Below are 25,708 nucleotides of genomic sequence, written 5' to 3'. Positions count from 1 at the left end.
ACTTATCTTATGCTACCAACTCAATTTATTTAATTCAACCTATACTGCTTAGTAACGTGGAACAATGCTCAGAGTTTTAGCTTTAGATAAATTTACACCAAAGTTAAGAAGGAGGAAGGTGTGTGTGTGGGGGGGAGTGTAAGTTATAGTGCTTTGCTCCCCCTCCAAGGAGATGGAAGAAATAATGAATGTCAGGTCTGAAGGAGGGAAGAAGGATGAAAAGGAACAGAAATAGAGCGGCTTTCATGACAGCGTGGATCTCCACTGGGGACAGGAATCTGCTCATTAAAACCTTTCTTAGTGTAGAGGAGAAGAGGTAACCGGTGTTTTCTGGAGCTGTTAGAGACCCTGAAGACTCTCCGTTGACCCAAACACTCACCCAGCCTGCCTCTGAACATTCAGTCCATGCTCACCTGAGGACCACAGTTGTGTTTGAGATGCTGAGTTCAGGCACTTCTTTTATATAAGGCACGTCTCCTCATTAGTTACCATGTATTTTATCAAAGCTAGTACATATATATATATCTGCCATATTCCCGACTCGTACAGAAGTGGAGAAATTTAGCGGCACCCTGGTAAATATCAATTCCTTTTGTAATTGAAAATCCAGCCTATACATGGAGATTTGACTGTTACTCTTTGAACAATCCTTTGAACTGTTCAGAGTCCAGGGTCCTCACTTCTCTTCATCTCACCTCAACTTTCTATAGGAGTTAGGTCAATAAACTGAGATAACTCTAAGGAAAAAGAAACTGTCTTTTTAATCCTGTCTCTTGAGTTGACCAAAGACTTTGGACTATAAACTTGCTGAAAGACAGAAGATGTATTTTCAGTTTTCTGACACAGTCCACCAGATTTGTTTATAGTTCTTGACAGTAGGGACCCTAACAAGGTTCCAGGAGTCTTTGGAAGAAAGGTAGATGTTCCACCATACTTAACAGTAGAATTAATCTATCTCCTCATTACTAAACCCACCTTTGTTTGCTGAGAACCTCAATCCTGGTCTCATCTGAACAAAGAGCACAGTTTCAGCTAATATAAAGTTTACATATTTACATTTGTGACATAACACAAAATGTTTTTACTGTTCTGGCATCACTCCTAGATGAAATGTTAGACTCTAGATCTAATTATAGTAATAAAGATCAGGTGACCCTAATATGAGACCCTAAACATTTGCATAGATTCTGCATCTTATCCAAAGACGACAGGGGGGAGGAACTTCCTTCTTCACAAAATGTAAACAAATATGTAGGATTTCTTTTCTGTATTTGGTAAATGTGCCAAACGCTTTTCAACAAATCTCTTAGCATGAGCAGAAGATCATGGAGGATGTAGTTTTCACACAGTGACTGAGGCACTGCGGTCCACTTCTTCCAATCCGCTATGCATTCAAACAGCACCAGAGTTCACTTCAACTGAGCAGAGACGTAGGTTTGTAGGCTGATCGAAGTTCAGTTGCACATTCACACACTGCCCCAAACGAAACGGACTTCCTAGGCAACCATACTAGAGTTTGATTAAAGCAAACTAAACCTGGCTGATGTGAACGCTCCCTAAGTTGCAGTCAGAACAATCACAGTAATAGGGCTGTGAAGTCACTGATAGGGCCATCAAGGTTAAATGAGTCACTTGCATGTAGAGCCAGTGACTCCCACTTCTGTAATCATAAGCTCTTTGTCTTTTTTTTCACCTCCCTTACCATCTGGACATGTTGGCAGGATAAACATAGGCTGAGAGAAACGAGGCACTCTGTCATCTCATATTTATACCCTAAGGAGCCTGAAGTCATAGACGACCAAGTACCTAAAAGTGCTGATCAAGTTGAAAAAGTAAATTATAAAGATTGGTTAAAAAAAAAAGGTTGTGTTTTTTAAAATTGTTTCAGGTTTACATTATGTTGATGCTGCAAAACCCATACATTCATTTCAAAACCTTTTACAAGCCAGATGTACCAATAAGTGTCTGTTCATCTGGGATCTTCGCGACTGTGAAGTCTTTTGAGAATCTCCGATCTGTGGCTTTTTCTTAAGCACTGAGGCACGCTGTGAAAACAAAGCTCAAGGCTGAGCAGCCCTGCAGTTAAAGCCCGGGAGTGCCCAGACCTTGGGTAAAAATACCCAAAGCTGGGTCTATGTTTAGCATCAGTTCCCCCTTTGAAGAGAAACCCAATTTTATCAGAAGACATGAGTCTGCTGTGTAATTCCTGCACAGCTCCCGGCCGCACTGCGTATATTTCATATTCGGGTGAGCTGTTGCAATCTCAGTGCCAGACCATCTTTCCCTGGAAGAGGCTCATTTACAATATTGATGGCCGATCTTGTGTGGAGGGACTGAGGATGATTGAACAATCACGTCAGCTTACTATTTACTGGTAAAAGTCAAGCATCGCCCAGAGGCGCGATTAGAAAACCCAATTACTTTCAGACTATACTTACGCCGTGTTGCCACCTGCCTTGGGCTTACAGTTGTTTTTCTTCTATTACTTCCTTTCTGTATTAATCTCATTGTGACACAACTTCTGTCTTTCATGCCAGCATTTTCTCTTTTGCACCAAGCTTTTTACTGCCTACATTAACAAGTTTCATTTTGTTGTTGGCTAAGGAAAATAGAACCATTTTTAACGACGCCTCGTGTTCTTTTTGGACTTGACTAGAACTGTACACTGCTTCTTATTTGTTTGCCATCTGGCTTTTATGAAACCAGTTGAGAGATAGCACCATGTTTCTGTTAGTTTCACAACAGTGCAGTTTTTTTTTTGTTGGCACTGCAAAACACAAAGCAAAGGCTGTGTCATGAAACACCCAACAGATTCCAAACAAGCAGTTTTGTGGCTGGCTTCTGTAGGTACATTATGTGTAATTATTAGTGTTTCTTTACACAGTTTATCTTGCCATTTCAGTTTTCCATTTATATTTTACTAATTTCTAAAGACAAGTTAAAAATAAGTTTAAATTGTGTCTTAAAAAATGTTTTGTTAACTCTCTTTTCACATAATAATAATAATAATAATAATAATAATAATAATAATAATAATAATAATAATAATAATAATAATAATAATAATAATAATAATAATAATCACAACTACAAACAAACATGCTCTTTGTTACATGTTCTAGACGGTTAATACTCCAGCATGCTGATGAGTAGAGACTGTCCTGAGAGAATCTGTGAAGTTTGGTTCTTGGATAAATAATTTTCCTGTGCTCTAACTTTTAGATTTAAGAATTTTTTGATTCTTCAAATTAGTTTCTACCAACTATTAGCATTTTTTCCTTAATGCTTAAATAATCAATGCAATGCTGAATATATGAAGCAAATAAGTTTTCGACTCACAACAAGAACACAAAAACTAGTTGTGAGACTAGATTAAAAAAATTTATTGGGTGTGTAATTAATTAATCACAGTTAACCACATTTTTATTGAAAAGCAAATATCAACAAAATAAGCAATTGAAAAACTCTTTTTGCTGCCAAATTATTGAATAACTAGACATATGAGCTCAACAGTAAAACATATTTTTTGGTTTCTAATTTGTCATTTAGGTTACTGATATATCAAACTGGTGCAGAGTGCTATTATACCAATTCAGTTTCCAATGTTTCAGGACTCCTGATCATTTGTGGAACTTCTTTAGAAATGTGGACTGCGGATGCTTACGTTAGCGCTGGGGATGTCTGTTCTGCTGCAACATGTTTAGCATTGAAATAATAGCTTAGACTTGAGTAGCTTCGCTAATAAGCTAACTCCTTTTAGCACAACTTGAACACAGTAGTCATTTCCCAGCATCCCACCAAATCGGTTTTTGAAGTAGAAATTAACCTCCAGTTAGCCAAGAGAAGAGGCTTTGTCGTCCATCGCTGTTGTTTGCGGACGTCTCTTGTGTTACACATTTACAGGTGTTCTGTGAACGGGTAAATACAAAGGTTCCAGCTCAAGTCTTTTGTATGTAAAAAAAAAAGTTGCAGTTAATTGCATTGACAATTTTAAGCGGGTTAAATTCTATGTAATTTATTATTCTAAATTAAACGTCAAAGTATCAGCCCTATGAATACCCATCAAGAAGTCTGTCCTTTTCCTTCACTCACCTCCACTTTTTATTTTATTTTTTTGATTAGATTACATATTTTCACTTAAGTGCAAGTAAAAACATGTACTTACAGATAAGTACGGATAAGTACATAGGTCCAAACTATGATTTACTTTTTGGGGGATTCTTTCTTATCACATTTGGCTGCATATCTTTAGCTTCAGATTTTGCACTGTCTGCTCTTTCAGTGAGGTCACATTTAAAATCAGTGGGAATTTAAATTATTTCTACACTTTCTACTTTTTTTAGTCCTCACAACACATACTACCCCTCTTGATGTCTCTGTAGATGAACCATCTTATTGGAAAGGTTGCAGCCAGCATGAGCAGCACTTTTTATTCTCTCAGTTTCATCTACTGTAAATGCTTGCATCAAGTAATAAAACTTGGACACCAATTTTTCTTTTTATGTTATAAAATCTCAAATTATTCCAGTCAGCAGGCTGGAGCAGTGCTGCTGCTGGCGGACCTCCTAACTTTGGGCCTGGCAGCCTCACTGTTCGTCTTTACAGACTTTCTTCCCCCCTCTTGCACTGAGCCGATCACTTAACATGTCCTCAGCTGAAACGATTGAATCAAACAATTCAGGTTCTTTTTTTTTCATATCATCCCTCGCAATCATTCCTTAGAATTTCCCCAGCATTAAAGAAATAAAATGTACAATTTTCTATCGATTTGACTTGGAGAACCAAGCTACAGAAGTTGAATGCTGTGTTCAACTTGAGATAAGCCTAAATGATATTGCGACTGAAAATCCAGTACATACAATAAAAGTATTTTACATTTACAGATTTTTTTTATTTATTTCTTGCATCTAATTTTTAGTATCATTTTAACTAATTACAATAGCAGACCAGAGGCTCAGGGGGGATTAATCCTCTTTGTAAATCATGAGCAAAAAGGTGAGTTCAAGTTCACTGGCCACAGCCGGTCCTGATTACAGCTTGACCTGTAGAATCAAAACAGAAACTCAAGAACAGACCACAATGTCAGGGTCAATGTCATTTCCAAGGCTTTAAGGTTCCAGTCAACCACAGTGAGAGAAATTACCAAAAAAAAAAATGTTTTTTCACTCTGAAAAATGTGATAGGTATCAATATTTTCACATTTTGAATATTTGAATATTGCAATTTGTCACATAAAAATGAAGGACCTCAAGATTGTTAAGAGATTCTATTTCTTAAAGCAGAGAGGGGGATAAATAGACAGAATCAATAGTAACAAATTCTTCAACAGGGCTTCAAGTTAAAAACAAAATTACCATAACAGGAAACAAAGACACAATAAGTAGTAATACAACTTACAGTCATAGAAAATAGCCAAGGTAAAACTGTTTCAAAAAGAAGTAATGTAACTACGATTGAATCTGTTAGATGAGATATAGAAAATCCCAGCACATAAAAATGTTCAAAAACCGTAACATGCTGTAATGGTAGCAAGAAATAAACAACCCCCAGTATAGTTTAGCCTTTTGGAATCTTTTTATGCTGTGCATATATGAACCTAAAACTAGATCCAAGATTAAAGTCAAATATCTTCCAAAGAAAATAAAAGCGTTGCTTGTGATGTGACCAAATCGTATAAAACTTGGTATTGACCTGGCTGGCAGATTTATAAAGATGGATGTGACAGTGGAGAATTTGGTGTTGGAGGGTTATGAGTGGAAATAGATGGGGTTAGCAGCTCTCCGGTGTAATAAAAGAAATGAAAGTAGTAATAGACTCTCAGTGAATTCCATTAGGGACACACTGACACTACACAAGCCATTCATTATAATGATGCTGTGAAGTGAGATATTTCATTGTGGGGACCCAAAGCCTGGTGTTAAAGGGGACACTGAGGGATGGGTGGAGCACAAAGGTCTGCCTCTGCCGCATTAACTGCCGTTCTCTTCTGTTTCTATGGAGATTTGAGGCTTTTCAGCCAATCAATCAATAGGAGCATGCTTTTCATCCTTCATCAGGCGGCCTTGAGCTTTTCTGTGTAAGCGGAGACAGGCGGAGAGCCCATTGAAATCTTGTGTTTGAAATTGTGTACGACTTTCCAGCGGTACGCTGAAAGTGAGTGCAAATGGATTTGTAATCTAAGCAGCATGTTTGCACCAAATTGAGTTGTTTTTTTGTTGTTTTTTTTAGAATACATGTCACACAGCAAAAGCATCTACTGTTATTTACACTGCCTCCCCCACCTATTTGTCACGTTTCAATAGATTTTCTAATAAAATGTAATTTTCAGTGACTATGTCGGTTAAATGAATGGTCTCCTTCATGCAGGTGGAAAAGGAGGAAAGAAGAAGAAAACCAAGGCTGGATCTAAACCTCCTAAAGCTAATGGCTCCAACTGGGCCAATGTTCCGCTGCCCCCTCCCCCGATTCACCCTCTACCCGGCACAGAGATGGACTTGTATCCCATCGAGCACCATGACGGCGGAGGGTAAGCGTGCAAACAGCGCCGGTAGATACAGAAAATACGTTTTCAGTTGACCAAAAAAAAACAAACATGTTTTTTAGGGCAAGTTTCACATCAAAACCAAGTGTTCAAGTGTTTGCGTCATGAATAATGACTAATTGCCGTTTATTTTAATGGATCCTAATTAGCGACCATTTTAATTTCATTGCAATTGTGTCTTAAGCTGCAGTTGCACTGTTTCTTATCTTCCCATCAGTGTTGGAGAATTGAAAACAGCGAAACCCAGGACTAAACATAACATGAAGGGTATTTTGTTAAACAGACCTACTACCACGAGGAGGTTCTGTGCCTCTGTTGACGTGCTTCCGTTCTGAATAGCAAGTTTATTGGGATCAAGGGTGTAGAATTTACAGCAACTGTTAGCATAATGTCTCCTGACAATACCTTGCTGAAATTGAAACAGATCTCTGTAACATGCCTGCATGATGACAGTACTGCACTGTACATATTTAGAGTATAAAACAGACAGCTGAAGGAAGCTGTTGCTTTTAGACGTTTAAATTAGTTCCAAGTGTATCCAGGCACCTCAAACAGATTTCACTTTAAACTAACAAAAGCTAATTTAACTGGTTCAAAGTGTCCCTCTTTTTTGGTGCATGAGGTGCTGCGTCCTCTAACCTCCATTTCCAATCTGGGAGTCATCTGATTTAATAGGCTATCTGGCAAATGAAGAGTCTCCTCCACTGTAAATCTGAGGCTGCTTTTAATGGCAGCAGATTAAACCTGTTATGTCCTATGGCGTGTGCGCCGACAAATTTCTTTAATGAACATTTTTCTTTATGGCTTGTATTATTACATCACGTATAAGCACAGCTATGAGGAAATGAAGCCTGACAAGCACTATAATTTTACTCAAGCCAGTCGTATAACAAACCCCTTCTTAACTTGGACAAGGTCACAGAGGTTCATGTTTGTGCAGAGATTGTTCTCTTGTAATCAGAAAATGCTTTCCGTGGATTAATTTAAAAAAAAAAAAAAACAAATCTCTTAGCTGGGTGATTTCCGGTCTTACCACAGGTATGAGAATGACACCTGGGGCCCACCCATGCCTGTGCAGACGTACCTTCATCAAGGCATGGAAGATGAGCTGGAAGAAGAGGAGGAAAGGGTTCCCACACCACCCATCCGAGGAGTGGCCTCCTCACCGGCTGCCGTCTCTTTTGGACAGCAGTCCACAGCCACCCTCACCCCGTCTCCCCGGGATGAGATGCAGCCCATGCTCCAGGCCCACCTGGATGAACTGACCAGAGCATACCAACTGGACATGGCTAAACAGACATGGTACATTTGAATGCACTGGCCTACGGTACTGTGCTGAATTGATGTCATCAAATGTTTTCTAGACCTCCTAAACGTATTCCAGAGTCGCTCTTTGGACCTACTGGGGTTTTTTTAAAGTAATTTTCAGTACCATTCATATACCTGACCTTGACAGATATTCTGCAGCTTTTTTTTTAATTGAGTAAAAAAAAAATTCTCTTAAGGAATAAGAAAAAAATCCAAGAAAACAGGCTACAGGACGTATCATCTATTTTATATTTGGAATGTTGTTTCACAGATTTACCAAAAAATGTTGCAAGAAATTGCATTTTGTTTCTAGTGGCTAGCAACAAAATGTTACAAGATCCTACATTCATCTCATTGCAAAGCTTTTATATTAATGTGTGAATATAACACTTGAATTTTTTTATTTATTTTGCATTCTAAACTTTATGTTTTAACAACAAAGATCCAAGATCACCTATTTAGATTACATGAGGGTCTTAGTCATTTGAAGTAAAAAATATAAGAAATATTGCAAAAGTACTTTTTATATTAGCCTGCAAATCACTTTGTCTAGCTAGCTAGTTGGCTAGCTGGCCAAGTTATTATGATATAACCTACTGTAGATAATTTATTTATAAATTGAGGATACTTTATCTAAAAACAAAATTTTTAAATGTTAGTTAGATTTTGTTTTAGGAAGGAAAAAGTCCTTGATGCAACTACCTAACATTATAGACACTTTGCTAGCTTTCTAGATAACTCATTCAGATGTAACTTATCTGAAAATAAGTTTGACTATTATGATTTAGCTCTATTTTGGGGAAAATAAAGTCTTTGACTTCATTTTCAGCTAGCTATCTAGCTACACAGGATCACAGTTAGTTAGTTAACTGGCTAGTGAATATATTTAGGTAACCTCGTGATATTTTTTGGCAATTGTAACAGGGAATTTACTCTCAAAATGGTGTCGTGCAGATTCTGATTGCTTGTTGTTGCAAGTTTTATTTTTGTTCTGCTGTTTTTCCACACGTGAACTCTGTGTGCCATGGATACAAACCCATTAATCATTCAACTTTAATAGGCCCATGCTACCACTCTAAGCAACAACTACATTTTGCTTACTCCAACAGACACAATTTCATGCCCATGGTAGTTTACTTCCCCTACACACATACATTCTGCATTCCATTGTTGTTGTGCTCATGCAAGTCAGATGAAGGCCATGCTTCATTCTGTCATCGACGCCGAGAGAACCAGAGCCTGGCATTCATTCATAATCGTGAAGCGGGCTGTGATGTGGGGGGTGGGGGAATCAGGGATGCCTTGTCAGGAAGAAGATGTCATGTTACCCAGTAATGACTATGTTGGTTAGAGAGCATCTCTGACAACACCAGAGGGCCAGTAATTACAACCAATTCCCACTGCAAACCGCGTCAAACACTTTGCACTCCCTTTAACAAATGCGGCTGTCAGCCACTAAGGTGACAGCCATGTGTCGACAGGCCCCCGAGAAAGATGCCTTGGTATCATCCATGCATGCAACCACCAGGTCATTGTGTTAGCATGCAAGCTGACCTTTGGAATTAGTGGATTTGTCTAAAGTCGTTCAACCATTGATATGAGGCAAGCCTCGAACAAAAACTTTACGTCTCGCTTTTTGCACCAGAATCGCAGAATTTTTGTACTCCGCTGTATTCACCTAATCTATGAAGTTTCCCTTCTCAGGCACATGCAGGGAGGCTCTCTTCCTCCCCTGGCACCAGCTCCGCCAGTGGGCTATGTGTCGAGCACAATGGTTTCCGACCTGGAGACTGACCTGCAAGACGAGGAGGAGGAAGAGGAAGACGAGGACGAGGATGAGGGCTACGGAGCCAGGCATCCCCGTGGTATCGAGCACACACCAGGGTCTAGCATGGACAACCTGGACAGCTCTTTAACAGGTAGGTTGGTTACCATCACAAAATATTATTAGTTAGGAAGAATATTCTTGCTTTTTAATGTCATTACAACTTGTTCTAGAGTCCTGCTGTTGGTCTTTTTTGGGTCTTTTTTTTTACATGAATTTGCTTACTGGTGTAGCCGTGTCCAATTTTTAAGCACTTCTGGAGGACTGTTGGGAATTACAATTATTATTTCTAAAATAGAGATAAGAAAGTCCATGAATTTTAAAGAGGATAGTGAGAGGGGATGTGACAGGAAAGAGGAAAACAGGAGAGGACGGGGGGAATGGACGTGATTTAACTGGCACCCAAGTCCAGAGCCAGCGCCACCCGTATCTCCCCAATGAGATTTCAAATACATTTCATGTGCAGCATATTTGATTCCAGACCAGTGGCAACATTAACATTTTTTACAATTCAGTGAAAACTTTTACAGCCCTCTGCCGGGGATGGATTGAAGGGGAGAGGTGGATGAAGGGCACATCACTGCAGAACCGGGTTCTGGTCTGCTGGCTGGGTTCAGACAGAAGGTCACTATCCTCCACTGATGGAAAGCACTGTTCCACTATAAGGGGGCGCTAAAGAGCTCAATGGAGCTAATAAACAAACTGGAAGGAAACAAAATGAAATGATCAGTTTAGATGCATCTTTATGTGCTGCTTTTACACATATGGTGCAACTTTCATTGTAATGGAACTAGAATGATGAGAAACAAAGAGCACCATTTCAGTTACATTTATTATTTAAAGGGGCAATTCTTCTGGATTCAAATTATGTTTTTACACTGAGACCAACTTATACAGCATCTGCTGTCAAACTTCATATATGGATCAGGGTAAAATGATTGAAAACATCATATGGTTGACAGCAGGGTGGATTATGAAGCAGGGCGTGTGGGAAGGCCTCTCATGGGTTTGTTGCATCTCACTATCAAGGCCAAATGAGTTAGAAGCAGAAAATATTGTTGAAATGTTTACAGTCAGAATTGTCTCATTATTTGATAAATGTATTATATGTATATATACAGTATATAAATAATTTCCTGGATTGTTGAGTTGTTTCTCCAAATTTAGCACATTAAAGAGCATCTACACAAACACGATTGACAACACTAAGACCTGGCTCTGATTGGTTGCTTCTGACCAGGAGGGGTGCAGTTCTGCAGATAGCAGTAGGACCACAAGAAGGAGGCTACATTTTTTCACACATTATCTGCCTCATGGTTTCCTATCTCAACACCGTAACAGATTTAACAAATATGTAAAAAATAAACATGTTGTTTATAAAAGTCGCATACTGCAGCTTTAAAGCTTATTGTCGCGTATGTCCCTCTCACATAAATAAACTCAAACTTAATTCCACACTGATCAAATCAAATTTGTTAAAATGGGCATAGCAGAAATAGCAGGCCTGAATGCTAAAACGTGACTTTCCAAGGGATGATGGAACAGCACGTTTGTTTTGACATATGCTGCTGCAGTGACCGTGCTCATTTGTGCAGCATTTCTTCTCCCCTGTATTGCTATGAAGACAGCGATATTTCTCCTTATCTCCCCACTCGTGTGCTTCTGAGCCCATCGGTCCCGGCTCCAGGGTGAGCAGAAAGGAGAGAGGACAGATAGGAGAACACCGCCGAGATTTATCGCTGCCGCCGTTTTGATGCTCGGCGAGCGAGGGAGGACAGGAGCGAGGCTCCTGTCAGGTGTTGCTTGATAGATTTGACATTGTTTCAGTAATATGGAAATAGTTCTGTTTTCATAATGTTACACCAAAGGCTAGTAAATCAAGTGTCCTCACTGAAGCTTTGGAAAATATCTTCCATCTCCTCAGGGGTTTTTTTTCTTTCTTTTTTTTCTTTTCCTCAAGCAGTGTCTCTTCTCAGGCGATGTGTTTTTACTGTGCTCTGAGCTCATAGAGCCTATCTTTAGCTGATCAATGTAAGTCCTCAAGTTGTTTTGGGTATTGGAGAAGCATTTCTTTCTTAAGCCAGTGAGATAAAAGGTATTACTTGGTTTTTGTACAGGTCGTGTAATGCAAGAGTTGTAAAACTGGAGAGACTGTTGTGGGCGATTACTGTTCCATAAAGCCCCGCGAGGAGCTGCGTCCTTTCACCGGACCGCAGGTAGAGGCAGCTGCTCGTCAGAGGGAATCATTTTCCCTCTTAACGACATGCAGATTACGGTTTCCGTCGTCATAAATCAGTTTTAGAGGCATGAGGGACACGGCCGGAGTTTTACTGCCCCCAAACCATGCAGTGTTTACTGGCCTTTCTCTGTCGGTGCATGGAGCGCATAAGGAGTTGGCTGACTTATTTTTTAAGAGAGAGAGAGAGAGGATATTTCGGCCCATTGCTCTCATTTGAGATATGATAAAATGACAGATAGTAAAAGCTGTGGTTTGAAACATTAACGGCAACATTAAATGCAAGAATACAGTCTTTCCTGCATTTTTTTCCTAAATGCAGGAAGAAAAAAAATTATGCACGTCCGTTACAATTCTTGTGACCTTTTCCATTTAATGTGATATGTGTATTTGTGTATGCCTAAACTACCAGGCAACAGCCTGGTAGTTTAGGCACTCTCGAATGGTTGCCATGGGAGATTCAAGGAAATATGTATAGACATCCTCAAACGTGCATAAAAAGAATCAAACCAACACTGTAGGAGCAGTATGTGTTTGAAGGACACAAGAGGGAATAGCATTATGTTATAAAACATGATATAAACTCCAAACAGTCAAAGATTTTCTGTCAATTTTCGTTATGAACGGAGCAGATCCAAAATCTCACTTTTCTTCAGGTGAAGCCAGTATTATATTGACTTTAATCTATGCATGAATGAGATGCAGAGAAATGTTATCCTTCGGCTTTTTTAGGTACCCTTCTCTTGACAGATACCTTTGGCAAAGGAGATTTTGATACTTTAAATTGCCTCTCTGCAAATGACTCTATTTGTCTCCATTAGATAAAGAATGCAAAGTCAGGAAAACCCTACTAGCACAGCTGAGCTAAATATATATATATATATATTTTCTATCACAAGGTATAACCCTCTAAAATCACTTACCTTGGTCTCAAATCTTTCTGTTACGACACAGTGGCAATTTGACAGAGCCGTGTAGATTTCCTACATCAAAGAGTAAAGAGTAAGCGTAATGGAACTCTGATCTAATTAAACTGGAATGATCACAGTTTGATGGGCCTGATGTTTCAGAGATTAGAAGAGGTTTTCTTCTGTAGAGAGTGGATGTAAGTGTGGCTGAAAAGTTGCTCTGTGAGGTGATTTGCTGAGGCAGTGCTCCCTTAGCTGAGCTGGAGGACTTGGAAGCCTCAGTGCTTTGGCTGGCACTGCCAATACTTCATTATCCTCTCTATTCTTTGTGGGAGGATTGGGCCCAGTGGAATTTCTGTCTTTCTTTCTTAGAGAAAAAAACTCTTAAGAAAGAAATTCAAAGAAAATAGAGAGAGGATAGACAGAGTGCTCGAAGCGGTTACTCCCTCTGATTTCAGTCGCGGCTGCACAAAAAAAGAGAAATGGGTCATGTCAGTAGATGCACAACCTTTTGCGAGCCTGTGCAGAAGTCTCCCAATAATTCTGAGTGAATTTTCCTGCAATCAAAGTGGAAAGCTGTTGCAACTTTTGCTGCCGAAAGTGCAATTCCCCGAAGTCACATCCAGCGAAGTAGCAGCAGTCTCTTTTTAAATGAAGGAGGCCTGCAGACGGTGGGGGAAGTTGGAAAACTTTGAGGGGGGATTTCCCCAGCGTGTCTGGATACATAAACCACAGTCATAATTTTCTGCCCAATTTCAGAAGTGTTACATGTTATTTCAAAGGCTAGTACAATCCAGGGGAGCAAGAGGCATTGGATTGTTGTGCGAGTTGTGTTCGCTTCAGCGTTCGTCTGTTGCCACTCTTGTGAGGTTTTTTTGTTTGTCATACTGACCTTTTAATTGGTCCAACAATCGTCCCAGTTGCCGCCTCGGCCACCTTTACCCTGGAACCATCCCAGTTCTCTGTTAAAGCAGCCTGTTCCGTGGCGTTGCGGTGTGTGAGGAAAGAGATGGGAGTGTGTGAGTGAGCTCTTTGGGACCGTGCCACTCAGGCAAAGTCTGCCAAACCATTTCCACTGAAAGCTGTCACATTAGCCGACTGTTCTCCGTGTCTCTGCCCGCCAAAGTGCCATATTTTTATTGGCAGACAGATACTTTTATATTTAAAGTTGCTGGCCCAGCTTTTTATGTGTATGGGGGGAAAAAAATCAAGGCACAAAGAAATACAGTAGGATGCATATAATCCAGCGGTCATGAGTTGGACAGTGTATATGCATCTTCCCTGTGTGCCTTTTTGACCCGGTTTGACTAGATGTAAAACTTTTTGCCAACTACTGATTAAATCCATGTTTGTTTAGTTTTTGTGGGGTTAATTATGATGGCTGAACACGCAGGGGGATTCTTTGGACAGAGCGGTTATTGATGTCATGGGATCTGCTTTAAACCATCAAAAGTTTTGTACTGGATTAATGCTAATCAGGTTGTGTTGCCCACAGCCTCCATAGACGTCTTAATGGTCTGGCTGCGGACTCCCTGCTCCAACTGTTGACTGTAGCTGTGGTGTGAACTGAGTTGTGTCTTCATCCCTTAGCTTTGGGTTGGTTTTGTTTCATTTTATTTAACCTTCATTTTGCCAGGATGAAAGCCAGTTGAAATTAAAAACCTCTTCAAGGGAGTCCTGGCCAACAAGCAACTAATACAACACAAAAGGTTTCACAGTTAAAATAATTAAAAAAAAAATTTACATATCACATCACTTCTCTTAAATTGTAGATTTCAACTGTTTCATAATCTTTATGAGAAAAATGTTGCAAATATATACATATATTTTGCAGATTAGAAATTCGTCGTTTTACAAAAGTCTTTCTCCATTATTTTCTCATACTCCTCTAAGGGATCATGCATTTTTCACTTCTCCCCGAATTAAAATACTATTGAGAACGTCATCATATTTAATCATTTATCTGTACCAACCATTGGCTCTATCATTTAGTCAGTCTATCAACAGATTTTTTTTAAATATCAGCTACAACTTCAATTTTAAGTGGCTAGGACCAGACTACGAGGTTTTTGTTGTTGTTTTTAATATGAGAATGAAGTTGTAAAAATACAAGAACCAAGTTGTGTTAAAATGAGGAATATTGAGCATCTTCTGAGGTTATAGTTATCAGTTTTACAAATAAGGAAATACTTCTAACACATTAGCATCAAATTATTATCAGCCGCAGGACTTTGAAACTATTGTTTAAGATGCTGAATCCTTTTCAACCTTAGAACCACAGACTGGCTAAGCTGGTCATGTCAAAGCTTTTTTTTCTTATTAATATTACTACTTCTGCCAATAGTATAGCTTTTTTCATATTATAACGTTATTTTTGTATATATAAAAAACTACTTCTCTTGGTCTGGCTCTAATACTCCATCATACTTGCGTTACTAACCAATGCTTCCATTTTGTTTCCCGCTCTTGTATCCTCCTCCATCAGCTCTGTACCAGTGTGCCTTGTACAGGCTACTTCTTCTAGTGGTTTCAACAGGCAGCCGGTTGATTCATTTCAACACTGCTGCCACCTAGTGACCGGAGACTTGTTTATAAAGATAAAGACAATAATAAAGTCTTCCTGCATCTCGCACCCCACTAGAGCTCAAAAACATTTTCTGTCAAGGCAGTCTTTGTAGTAAAAATACTCTGTTTATCCATTTGACATATTCCCTTTACAAAAGGTCTTTTTGTCAGCAAAAGAAAAGCCAGTCAGTATCCATATATGGAAATGCTTCCTGTTTTAAGGTAGCTAACTCCAAATACTCATTTGTTTGTTGTTGTTTTTTTTTTTTTTTAAAAAAAGTACCTTTTAAAATTTATTGTCTTATCTGAAAACTAAATTGATGCAAAACAAAATTTAATAGTTTTAGTTTTTGTAGCTGCAAAATATATTTACCCTTTAAAGTACATTCAAGAATTTAAAAAAATGAATTTTTATATGCTGATTCTTAAAATATTCCCACTGCTTAACCACAGGTGGCTCTGCATTTTTAACCAGCAGGATGAAACTCTCCTCTTACCACCAGGTGTTTCTTTCTATCCAGCGTTCAGTGAGACGTCACCTGAGGCGCTTGTGAAGCTCCGCACAGGTGCTCGCATTGTTCTTTATCAAAAGAAGTTCACAAACAGTTGATGACAGTCCTGCTGCTTCACTGTGTGCATTCCTTTGTGCGCGTGTGTCTGTGTGTGTTTTGTAGGTTTGTGTCTGTAATAGTTGAGAGAGGGCAGGCCAGAACAAAATGACTTCACAACATTTTTTTCTCTTACAAGAACAGAAACGGCCTGCGGCAGAAACAAAGTGATTAAATGTAGTGATTGAAATATTATTTTTCTAAGATCACTCAGTAGCATTATGCGTCTGTATGTACGTAGATTTACGTACAGGTGTTCAGCCTGTCAGATGTTATATCTGTGAAAGTTATAGCAGCTGAGCACACAGCAGGCAAGGACCGGGATACAAATGTGACGGAATGGGAACCTACAGTAAAAAATAAAGGTTCCACAGTTTTCACAGAAACATTTGAAAAGACATTATAAAATGATGACAGGTGCCAAATTGCATTCATTTGGGAAAAAGTTTGCAAAGCTGACTCCATAACCTATTGAGAATAACATTCATATTCATCATTGCCGTTTAATATTTTCATTTGTATAAATACACATATGCAACAAAACAGAAAAAGACCCACTAAATTTTAGTTTACTTTGCTTGTTGTGTTGAATAAATCCTTTTTTGTCATTTTGCTCTTCAGATCTAGTAACCTGCTGTCTGTAGTGTTACCTTAATAAGCATATCACACCAATTTGGGGTTTTTTTTCAGACAAGAAAAATATTGCCTTTCTGAAATTATATATGTACAGTATATACTGTATATAGGCACAGAATCAGTCCACATTCTCAAGGGAGAAAGACTCACCTGGTATAAATAAAATGTTTAGTTATTGGAGTAACACCTGGTGTGAGTGTGTGTGTGCATGGTTGTTTGTCCTGTCTGTGTCTGTGTTGCCCTGCGACAGAGTGGCGACCTGTCAGGGTGACCTCGCCTCTCGCCCGGAACGCTAGCTGGAGATAAACACCAGCACCCCTCCTGACCCACTAGGGTGTTAGAAAATGGATGGATGGATATATACATTGATATTTATTTAATTAGCAAATAAATGAAACACAAGAACGAAAGAGCATGCAGATTATGAGCATTGCTCTTTGATTGTCTTCATTCAAAGTGGCACCTGTAATGTCTGCCATGATGGGAGACATTACAGCTTTGTGCTGCCTGATTTCATGCAGTGGGAGAGAGGGTGAGAACAGTCATGGTGAGCGCCTTGTGCTTGGTTACTTCTTGCTTGTTGCTCTTTGGTCAGCGTTCATAGTTGAACGTTGTTTACCGTCAGGGCATTGCCTCAATTGCTATGTTTAATGGTGCAGACAGTGGTGATTTCTGACATGAATGATATGGGCAAATGCCCAGGGCGTTATCTTTTTAGATATGCCGAACAAAGAGTTTGTAGAGGTACTTTTCATTTAAGATTGATGTATCATCAAACTTCTTATTGTTTATGCGTTTCTGTGTTTTCTTTCTTTTCAATATGTTGTTCCAACAGAGGAACAGAATTTGGACAAAGTTTATAGATATTTACAAAATACTTTTATGGCATACTGACATTATTTGTGCTCAGTTTTCTGAAGTAAACAAATCATAAATAATGTTAATTTGAGAGCAAACTGAAATAAAACTTTTTTTAAGTTGAGACACTAAAACACAAAAATAAGCTAAAATTTCAAGAGGGAATCTGAAACTAAAGAATAGATCTTACAATGCTAGCTAGCATTGTTCTGATACTGATACCGACATGATATTGATATTATGAATGTTTTGAATCAATCTTCTCACTTTTACCTGCCAGCATCTGGAACAGTGAACCAGATGAAGAAGAGCAGAAGGCAGACTTTATGTACAATCAAAGGCTTAAATGAGGAAAACTGAAATGTACTCAACAATGGAACTGAATTGAAAGGAACTGACAACGAATGGATGAAGCTGCTCAATATAAATATTGAGCAGGGGTGCTTAATGGAACAATCGGGTTGATTGATTTAGATGGAGAGGGAATAAAAAAGTCACAATTACTAAATGGAACATAATTTATTGATGACTCAAGAAGACAGAAAATCTCAAGATAAAAAGAGAGACAGGAACCAGAATACCAAAACTATGATCCATAAGAACCAAGAACTCAAACAGTCTTAAGATCCAGGACAAGACTGCCTTATGGTATGATGAACTCCCAAAACAGTCTTACTGAAAGCTGTGGTGTTCCACAGGGTCCATGGTGAATGGGTGGGGCTCGGCCTCGGAGGATGAGCGTAATTTTTCCAGCCATAGATCCAGTCTGGGCAGTTCTTCCGATGGCTCCATCTTTACCCACTGCAGCTTTGCCCAGGCCCTTGTGGCTGCTGCAGACAAGGCAGGCTACCGCCTTGAGGGAACCAGCCTCAGCAAGAGAGGTTGGTTTGTGGAAACCAGATACCCACTGCTGCAGTGGAGCCGCTCTCCTCTAATAATTCCCTCTGTCATCAGCTGGCTGATGGTTTCTGCCTTTTTCTTGGCCTTTCTGCTTTTTTTGGAATCTGCACAAAGACTGTGCATGGCCCTCCTCTTGATTCTCCTTTTTTCTTCCATGGGTTGTATAAGTAAAACATGGGAGACCAGTTAAATATGCAAGCTTTTACCCTTTTTGTTCTCTCTCTCTCAATCCTCCACTTGTGAATGAATGAAAACCGTTTTCTTCAAACAGTTTTGCCAAACTTGAGTTGATGTCATGTGTCTTTAATGGTATCACTTCCATCTCTGCTCTCTGGGTGGCGGCTCCTCAGGGCTTTATTAACCGGGCGGCTTTTTGGCTAATGGAGTCTGTTTTTTTTTTATGCACTATGAGCATAAATTTGGATTGACTGATTTGTTGGTTTGCAGGTAAAGGCTTGTCCCACAGGCCCCGTCCCAGCAGTCCATTTTCAACAGATGGCAGCACAGTCGGCACACACAGCTTGGGCCACCAGAGGGCCACCAGGCCCACCCGCAAACCACGAAGTCAAGGCACAACACCTCACCGGAGAGACGCTGGTGCAGACGGTGAGGCCAACACGGCAGAAACATAATCCAGTTGGTTCAGTAAATTTAAAAAAAAAACATCTGTAACATTTTAAAACATTTAAGATCCAACTCATCATATAAATTAGTGTTCAGCTCTTGCATTGTTTCCAATATTCCATTCAAAGATATACTACATATCCCTTGAATAACATCAATATTTTACATTCAGTTGCAGGCACTGCTGGCTAAAAATTTAGCTTCACTATCCCCTGCACAGCTAATAATAAACATTAGTTTTGCTAATTCTAAAATGCTATACTAACATGTTACTTTTTATTTTTGTACTTTAAATTTTTATATTTTATAGAAAATAAATATAAAAAGTATGGCATCCAGTCAGCCGCCTGGATTAACAATTTTTAAAACCATTTTTCACTTGCCACCATTACAGTCCCAATTGTTTTGGCGCATGTCTACACCAGCTTTGCTCATCTAAATGCTGATGTATTTGCTCATCTTTCTGAGTGAAGTTATTCATTATTCAGTTTCAGTTATTTTGGACAGAGAGCATCAATGCCAATCTTTTGGTCTTTTCACAAATTCCCATCTAGATCTGTACTTTCATGATTTTACTTAAGTGTTTAGCTCCATACATCTTTCCATCACCTCTGAAAATATTCTATTATAGGGATGTATATTTGTACATCCTTCTTTCAATTAAAAATTATGAACTGCCTGTCTTGGTTTATCTCATAAAATCCCAATTTGAGACAGGTGCTAAAAAGGCAAAAGGTTTGCATGTCAGTTAATCTGATTCACCATGTGGTTTTTCTTTACAAAGACCTACCTCCCCCTCCTGAGCCTCCTCCCTGTCAGGGCCAGGGCCGCATCCAGGGGACCCGCAGCGTAAACAGCATGGCACCACCCACGGACAGGAAGGCTGCGTCTCTGGAGCGCACGCCCATGTCAGGACCGCTCTGTGGGCCAGACGACATGAAGAGCTCTATTGACAGACAGATGCGAACCTCTCTGGAACATCACCGCCAGGCCCAGGACCGGCTGGGCTCCATGGACCGGACGGACGATGCCCGCAGGTGCCACAAATCAGGTACAGAGGAAACCAAGACCGTCTCCAAACTCAACTCCTGAAGTTATGATATGATAACTTCACATCATAACATGTGAAGTTATGATGTTTAAAGCTGCAGCGCTTCAGTGTCAAACAGACGTCATAAACATGTCAGCAAGTTCAGGTATTTTCCTGTTAGATAAGCCTATAAATTGATTTTATGAATCAAATTTTTGGTTTTGAAGATTTCCTGTTGGGACGCCCACGCCCAATGCCGCCATCTTGTTTTACAGCTTTTTTTTTAACTGGACATTGAATTTGGGTAAACTCTTTGATGGAATACTAGGACCAGCATAGGATATGTTTTTTTTTTTTCAATTATGAAAATAAAGTCATATTATTACAAGAATATTCTGCTAACATTTCTGCTAGCATTGTGTCTTTATTTACTAATATTATGACCAGGTTTTCGTAATTAGACAAACATTCTCTTTGCCTCGCCCTTATTCGCCTGCGTACAGCCCAGGAAAGGGATGATTGAAATAAAAACTGCCTTTTGAAATTGTTTTCAAAAGGCAGTTTTTCAAAAAAGAAAGAGAGCAAAAAAAAAAGTAAATCGGATCTGGTGGGAAAAAGTATGAGATTTTTATTTTTAAGCCATATCGGTCAGCAATAATTTTAGCTAAAGATAAAATTTACATTTTGAGTTTTAATAGTTGAAGTAGTGCCCTATCATGGACTGAAATTTTAACAATTGGACATCCACATCTTAGGAAAAATAAAAAATACATCTTCTATTTACCTCATAATTCTGGAATTTAGAAAGAGTGCCCAGGATATGTTCCAGTGAAATCAAGAAAAGAACAAAGACAGTGAGGTGTGGGCGCAGCTGTGCGTCGATTGCGCGGTGTTTGTTCTCGTAGTTCTCGTGTTAAATCGAGCTTCCACGCCGCTTCGAGACTGAGCGAGCAGATTGCGCCGTCTGCCACTTTATCTGCTTTCCAGGATTCTCCCCCGTCTCCCCTCCCTCCGCCCCCCCTGTTGCCCCTGAAAGTGTTGCCAGTGACGGCCCGCTCCGCTCCAAGTGACGAAGCAGGGAGTAGCAGCCGATAGACGGACCGTAATGGCTGCCGCTCTGCGCCCCATCTGCGCATTTGTGTGTGTGTGTGATCGTTGGCGCTGTCCGTGCTGCGCTGCCCGGTCCTGCTGGTGCCAGGGATTTTTTTAAAAAAACTGATAGGTGTAAGACAACAAACGGGGGCCACAGTCAGCGAGGGTCCTGACTGATGTTCAGGAGAATCATCGGAGGTCAGGGTGGGCTCCATTACAGTCATTAGCAGAACAGTGGGAAGCAGTTTGATGAGATTTCACGTGATGGTAGAGACTGCTGAGGGTTAATGTTGAGCTGCCCTGCGGTGGGGGGGGGGCAGGGGGGCGGTTCCAACCAGTGGACCCTCTATTGTTGTTCCCCGTGATAGATCTGGTGACTGGAAGGAGAGGTCGAGGGTCATCCCTGCAGCACGCCCTGGCATCGCTTGCTGGCACTGCCACTCTACAGATGTCACGTTCCGATGGGGGGCTTTTCTTTATCTTTCGCCCTGCGTCATGTAGCTGTGAAACATTTCCAGTATCGACCACATCAGCGTTTTGCTGCGTCGATATTTTGCTAATTCATTTGTCCACACATACAAAAATGTTACATTTGTCTATTAATTAATTCAGTTCAGTTTTTTAAAAAAAAAAACTTCATTTATCCTAAATTAAATTGAATTAAATGTCTTAACTTACATCATCCAAATATCTTCAGATGGTTGTTGTGGATGGTGATGCTCTGGGCAGGAAGACACCTACTGTAGCAGTCAGTTTTACAACGACTCTAAAAAGGCCTCTGACTGAAGGCTGTTGACAGTCATGACAGACCAACATCTGAATCACCGGACAGAGATGATATTTGACTGTAGTATAACCAGGATGACACCAGGTTCTGCTAATCCACTTCATTTGCTCCACTTTAAATGTAAACCTAAGATCAAGACGGATGGAAGATGGTTTGAACTTCATCCTTCTCCCACAAATCTCCTCTGGGATTTAGAGTCACAGTTCAGGTTTTATTTGAACTTTCAACATGCTAATCATCTGCTCCCATTTGTAAAAGTCATAATGTGTTGCCATGGTTACACATGACAACTGTTAAAAAAAAGAAGTCAGACCAGCATCCACAGCCAGAGGGACGCCTGGACTAAAAAACAAAGAACTAAAGTGTAAAATAAGAAGAAGTCAGAACTGAGCAACTTCACCATGAGCAGCACAATTCAGTTCAATTCTAGATACATTCTACTCTAATGTATCTATGATAAAGTAAAATCATACAAGGAATTAATTACTGACAAGTTTAATGCGAAGTGAAAAAGCATAAGAGAACTTCAAAAGGTCTCCTGTAGGAACCGTCAGCCAGCTGGATCCTGACTTCATGTTTTCACTCCCCTTAATTACATGTAAAACAAACTGTGGACACGTTTCTTTTAATTGTAATTAAATTTGTGGATTGCTGGGGTTTGTCACCGACATCCTTTCTGTCATTAGTTTTATTAGAAATATATCGAGAACAAAAAACTGAGACATTCAATACTTTTTTGTCTGTGTTTTTTTCTGCCCACCTGAAATGTCTGCCTTTTGTTTTTCAGAGGATGGGTGTGTCCCATACAGCAAGCCGTCCTTCCCCTCCCCCGGGGGCCACAGTTCCTCTGGGACGGCCTCCTCCAAGGGGTCAACGGGGCCACGCAAGACCGACGGGCCGCGGCAACCACAACAGTGGACCGCTACGGAGCATGCTGAATTTCTGGGGGCCAACGGACATGGAGAGTTATGTAAGAACTTGTTTCCATGTTAGCGGCATTCTTTTATGACTTTACACAAAAATAAAAAATAAAAATGTTTTTTTATGACGATAAAGTCAGTGTTTATTGCCATGCATTTCCTTTTTACTGGCTTGGATACTACGTGTTAAACGTATATAGCAGTAGTTCTAAAACTCCTGTACAGCCATTCATTTTTGGAATATAATAATAATAATAATAATATCTTTTATTGTCCCACAAAGGGGAAATTTCTGTGGCAACAGTCAATCAATATAAGACTCACAAAAACAGCACAAAAAAAATAACATTCTGTACAGTAAGAACAACATTTCAACATAAATACCACGTAGTTATACGTATAAGTGAAATGTATATTAAGGATTTGGTTAATTTAAAAATGTACAAAATGTTAATATTACAGTGGAACAAAAGTGTTTGGCCTGCATAGTTTCATAAAAGTTCACATTGATCCACTTGCTTCTGTTTTTGCTGCTGAACAAAGTGATCCCCACAGCATGCTGATGCCACTACCAGATATGCTCTCTGTTCTTTAAGACATCTTTTGTTTAAAAACTTTATTTGACTTTCGCTGAACTGCTGTTTTCATAGATTAAGGCCTCGTCAACACATAGTCGTGTGTCTGGGAAGGCAGATCCATTTTTATGTGTTTTAACCTTTCATCCACGTGAAAACTGAGTTTAATGCAACTACAAACTGTTATTTACGTCAAAAATAACAGTTATTTGAGAAAACTCTGTATTTATGTTTATATGCATGTGAACATTGGAAAACTGAGACTTAGAGTCCCGCGCAATGCAGACAAATAAAGCGCTAATTTTTCCACAAACTTGCTTTGACACAAATCAACCTCCGACCGCCATGTTTAATTCCTAACGGGAAGTTGTGGTTGTTTTGAAGCAATCTGATTGGCTGACATAGGTTTTAGCTTTGTGCTACACTGCCCCCTGTGGGTGTGCCATGTTTAAAGCAACGCTCAGCGGCGGATTTGTGTTGCTTCATGTGGATGAAAACTTTTCTGAAAATGATCCTGAGGGTAGGATGTATATTTTTTTAGTAGATATGGCGGAGGGATTCATTTTTGTAAAGTCCTGGTGACATGTGTACGAAGTCTTTATAACACACAAGTGAAGTATATTAAACTTTGTAGCAATAAATTATATTATAACTTGCCAAAATGTGGAAACCTTCAACAAATATGAATACCTTTGCTCTGCAAATACGTGTAACAAGGATTTTGAGGCATTTGTTTCCACTTTTTCTTGGATGTTTTTCCTGAACCGTCTTCATGTTTTCCTCATCTCCTCCACAGAGTGACCCTCCTGGGCTCCCGTCCGGGCCAATAAACTTTCTCCTCTTACCTGTGCGTTCTCAGAGGGGGAGGCGCGCGGCGGCGGAGGGCGCCACAGCGACGAAGCAGTTTCACAGAAATGTACATGTGATGTAAAGTCACAAACATACTGTACATCTCACAATGGTTTTGTCCTCAAGAAAAATATTTTCCACCACCTACCTTACTGTAATTTTCTTTTTGTTAGAAAAAGGCAAGTTTAAAAAAAGGAAAAAAAAAAAAGGAAACATCTATGTGGGGGGAAAAAAACTTTGTTGTTTCTACCCTTCGGGAAAAGGGAATTTTGTTTCCTGTAAATATTTTCTTTGCCATGTTGTTGCATTGCTATGCAAACCCAATAGAGTTTAATTTTTTTTATTTTTTTTTATTTCCATATACAATAACAGTTGGGTTTTACCTGGTTATTTGTACTATATGTGAATTAAGTGGCTTTTGTGCCATAAAATAATTGTTGTTTTTTTTTATCCATTGTTCGTTAATAGCTACCATTAATTATTATTAATATTATTAATTATTGTTTTTTTGCACTGCAATTTTTGGTGATAAGCACAAAAACATAGCTCCTGCTGACATGAAGAACCGGAAGAATATGTGAAGAGGAGTTTCTGTACTGTAAAGTAAAGAGAAGATTATATTCTAGTGTACAGAGAGATATTAAAGAGTCGTGCTTTTCTCACAGACAGCATCCATTTCTACAGTAGAGACGAACCGAGTGGCAGACGCTAGTCCTGAAGGCGCGAGGCAGAGCTACAAGGCCTGGGAACGGATCCGAAACGTTGGCAACTCATGGATTCGGTTAGCTATTAATTTATTGTTCTCCTTTTTTTTAATTTATGGTTTAGTGCCTAAATCACTTTACAAAGCGGATCTCATGCTCTTGCACAGTACACCCTCAAACTTAAAAAAAAAAAACAAGCGGTGAACTTTGTCTGGATGCTGACATCACGTCATAGCACAAATAGGGTTTTATTTTTATCATATTAAGTTACAAACGCATCTAAACCTCCTTCAATAACAATTAAATTATGTCGTTTACACTTATTTTACTCGCTTAATCTGTTATCACCAATCGCATCAATGAAGAAAACATTTAGTTTCCTGGGAACGGCCGAGTTATTAACGTGGCTTATGTGGGAAAGTTGGTGACTCAGATGTGAAACAAATGGTCAGTTTGCCTCTTTGTCGATTTCTACAGTTTGACCCTACGTACCTGTAACGTGTCAATTCATTCTCCTGTTAATTAACAATTTTGAGAAATTAGGAACGAAAAAATAAATCTCAATTTCCATGATTGATTTGTTTGAGAATGAAAATTTCCAACAGCTTAGTTCTTGATTCCAGGTTCAAACCAGTTCATTTTAGCCATGGGCCCGAATCATTTTACAATAACCTGACAGTGTTATGCTATTTACATAAAGATAAAATCTCTATAACATCATGTAGAGCTACATCATGTGCTA

The 25,708-nt window shown here is 39.4% G+C and overlaps 1 protein-coding gene across 9 annotated transcripts in view; it reads left to right on the top strand.

The window, feature by feature from the left end:
- Positions 1 to 24,428, top strand: part of robo2 (roundabout guidance receptor 2) — a 378,100-nt gene extending 353,672 nt beyond the window's left edge. For 6 of the 9 annotated variants that reach the window (XM_023351216.1, XM_023351211.1, XM_023351213.1 and 3 more), the window contains 8 exons: positions 6,367 to 6,526; positions 7,580 to 7,843; positions 9,554 to 9,768; positions 18,184 to 18,366; positions 18,833 to 18,991; positions 19,794 to 20,060; positions 22,706 to 22,888; positions 24,210 to 24,428. In XM_023351216.1, coding sequence (XP_023206984.1) covers positions 6,367 to 6,526; positions 7,580 to 7,843; positions 9,554 to 9,768; positions 18,184 to 18,366; positions 18,833 to 18,991; positions 19,794 to 20,060; positions 22,706 to 22,888; positions 24,210 to 24,211 — 1,433 coding nt within the window. In that variant the 3' untranslated portion in view covers positions 24,212 to 24,428. The remainder of the gene's footprint in view (positions 1 to 6,366; positions 6,527 to 7,579; positions 7,844 to 9,553; positions 9,769 to 18,183; positions 18,367 to 18,832; positions 18,992 to 19,793; positions 20,061 to 22,705; positions 22,889 to 24,209) is intronic. The other 3 variants (XM_023351218.1, XM_023351220.1, XM_023351219.1) reach the window with 1 other exon arrangement.
- The last annotated feature ends 1,280 nt before the right edge of the window (positions 24,429 to 25,708 follow it).

This window comes from Xiphophorus maculatus, chromosome 18 (assembly GCF_002775205.1).
Source record: "Xiphophorus maculatus strain JP 163 A chromosome 18, X_maculatus-5.0-male, whole genome shotgun sequence".
In the NCBI taxonomy this organism is placed as follows: Eukaryota; Metazoa; Chordata; class Actinopteri; order Cyprinodontiformes; family Poeciliidae; genus Xiphophorus; species Xiphophorus maculatus.
This window is presented reverse-complemented; position numbering and strand designations above follow the sequence as displayed.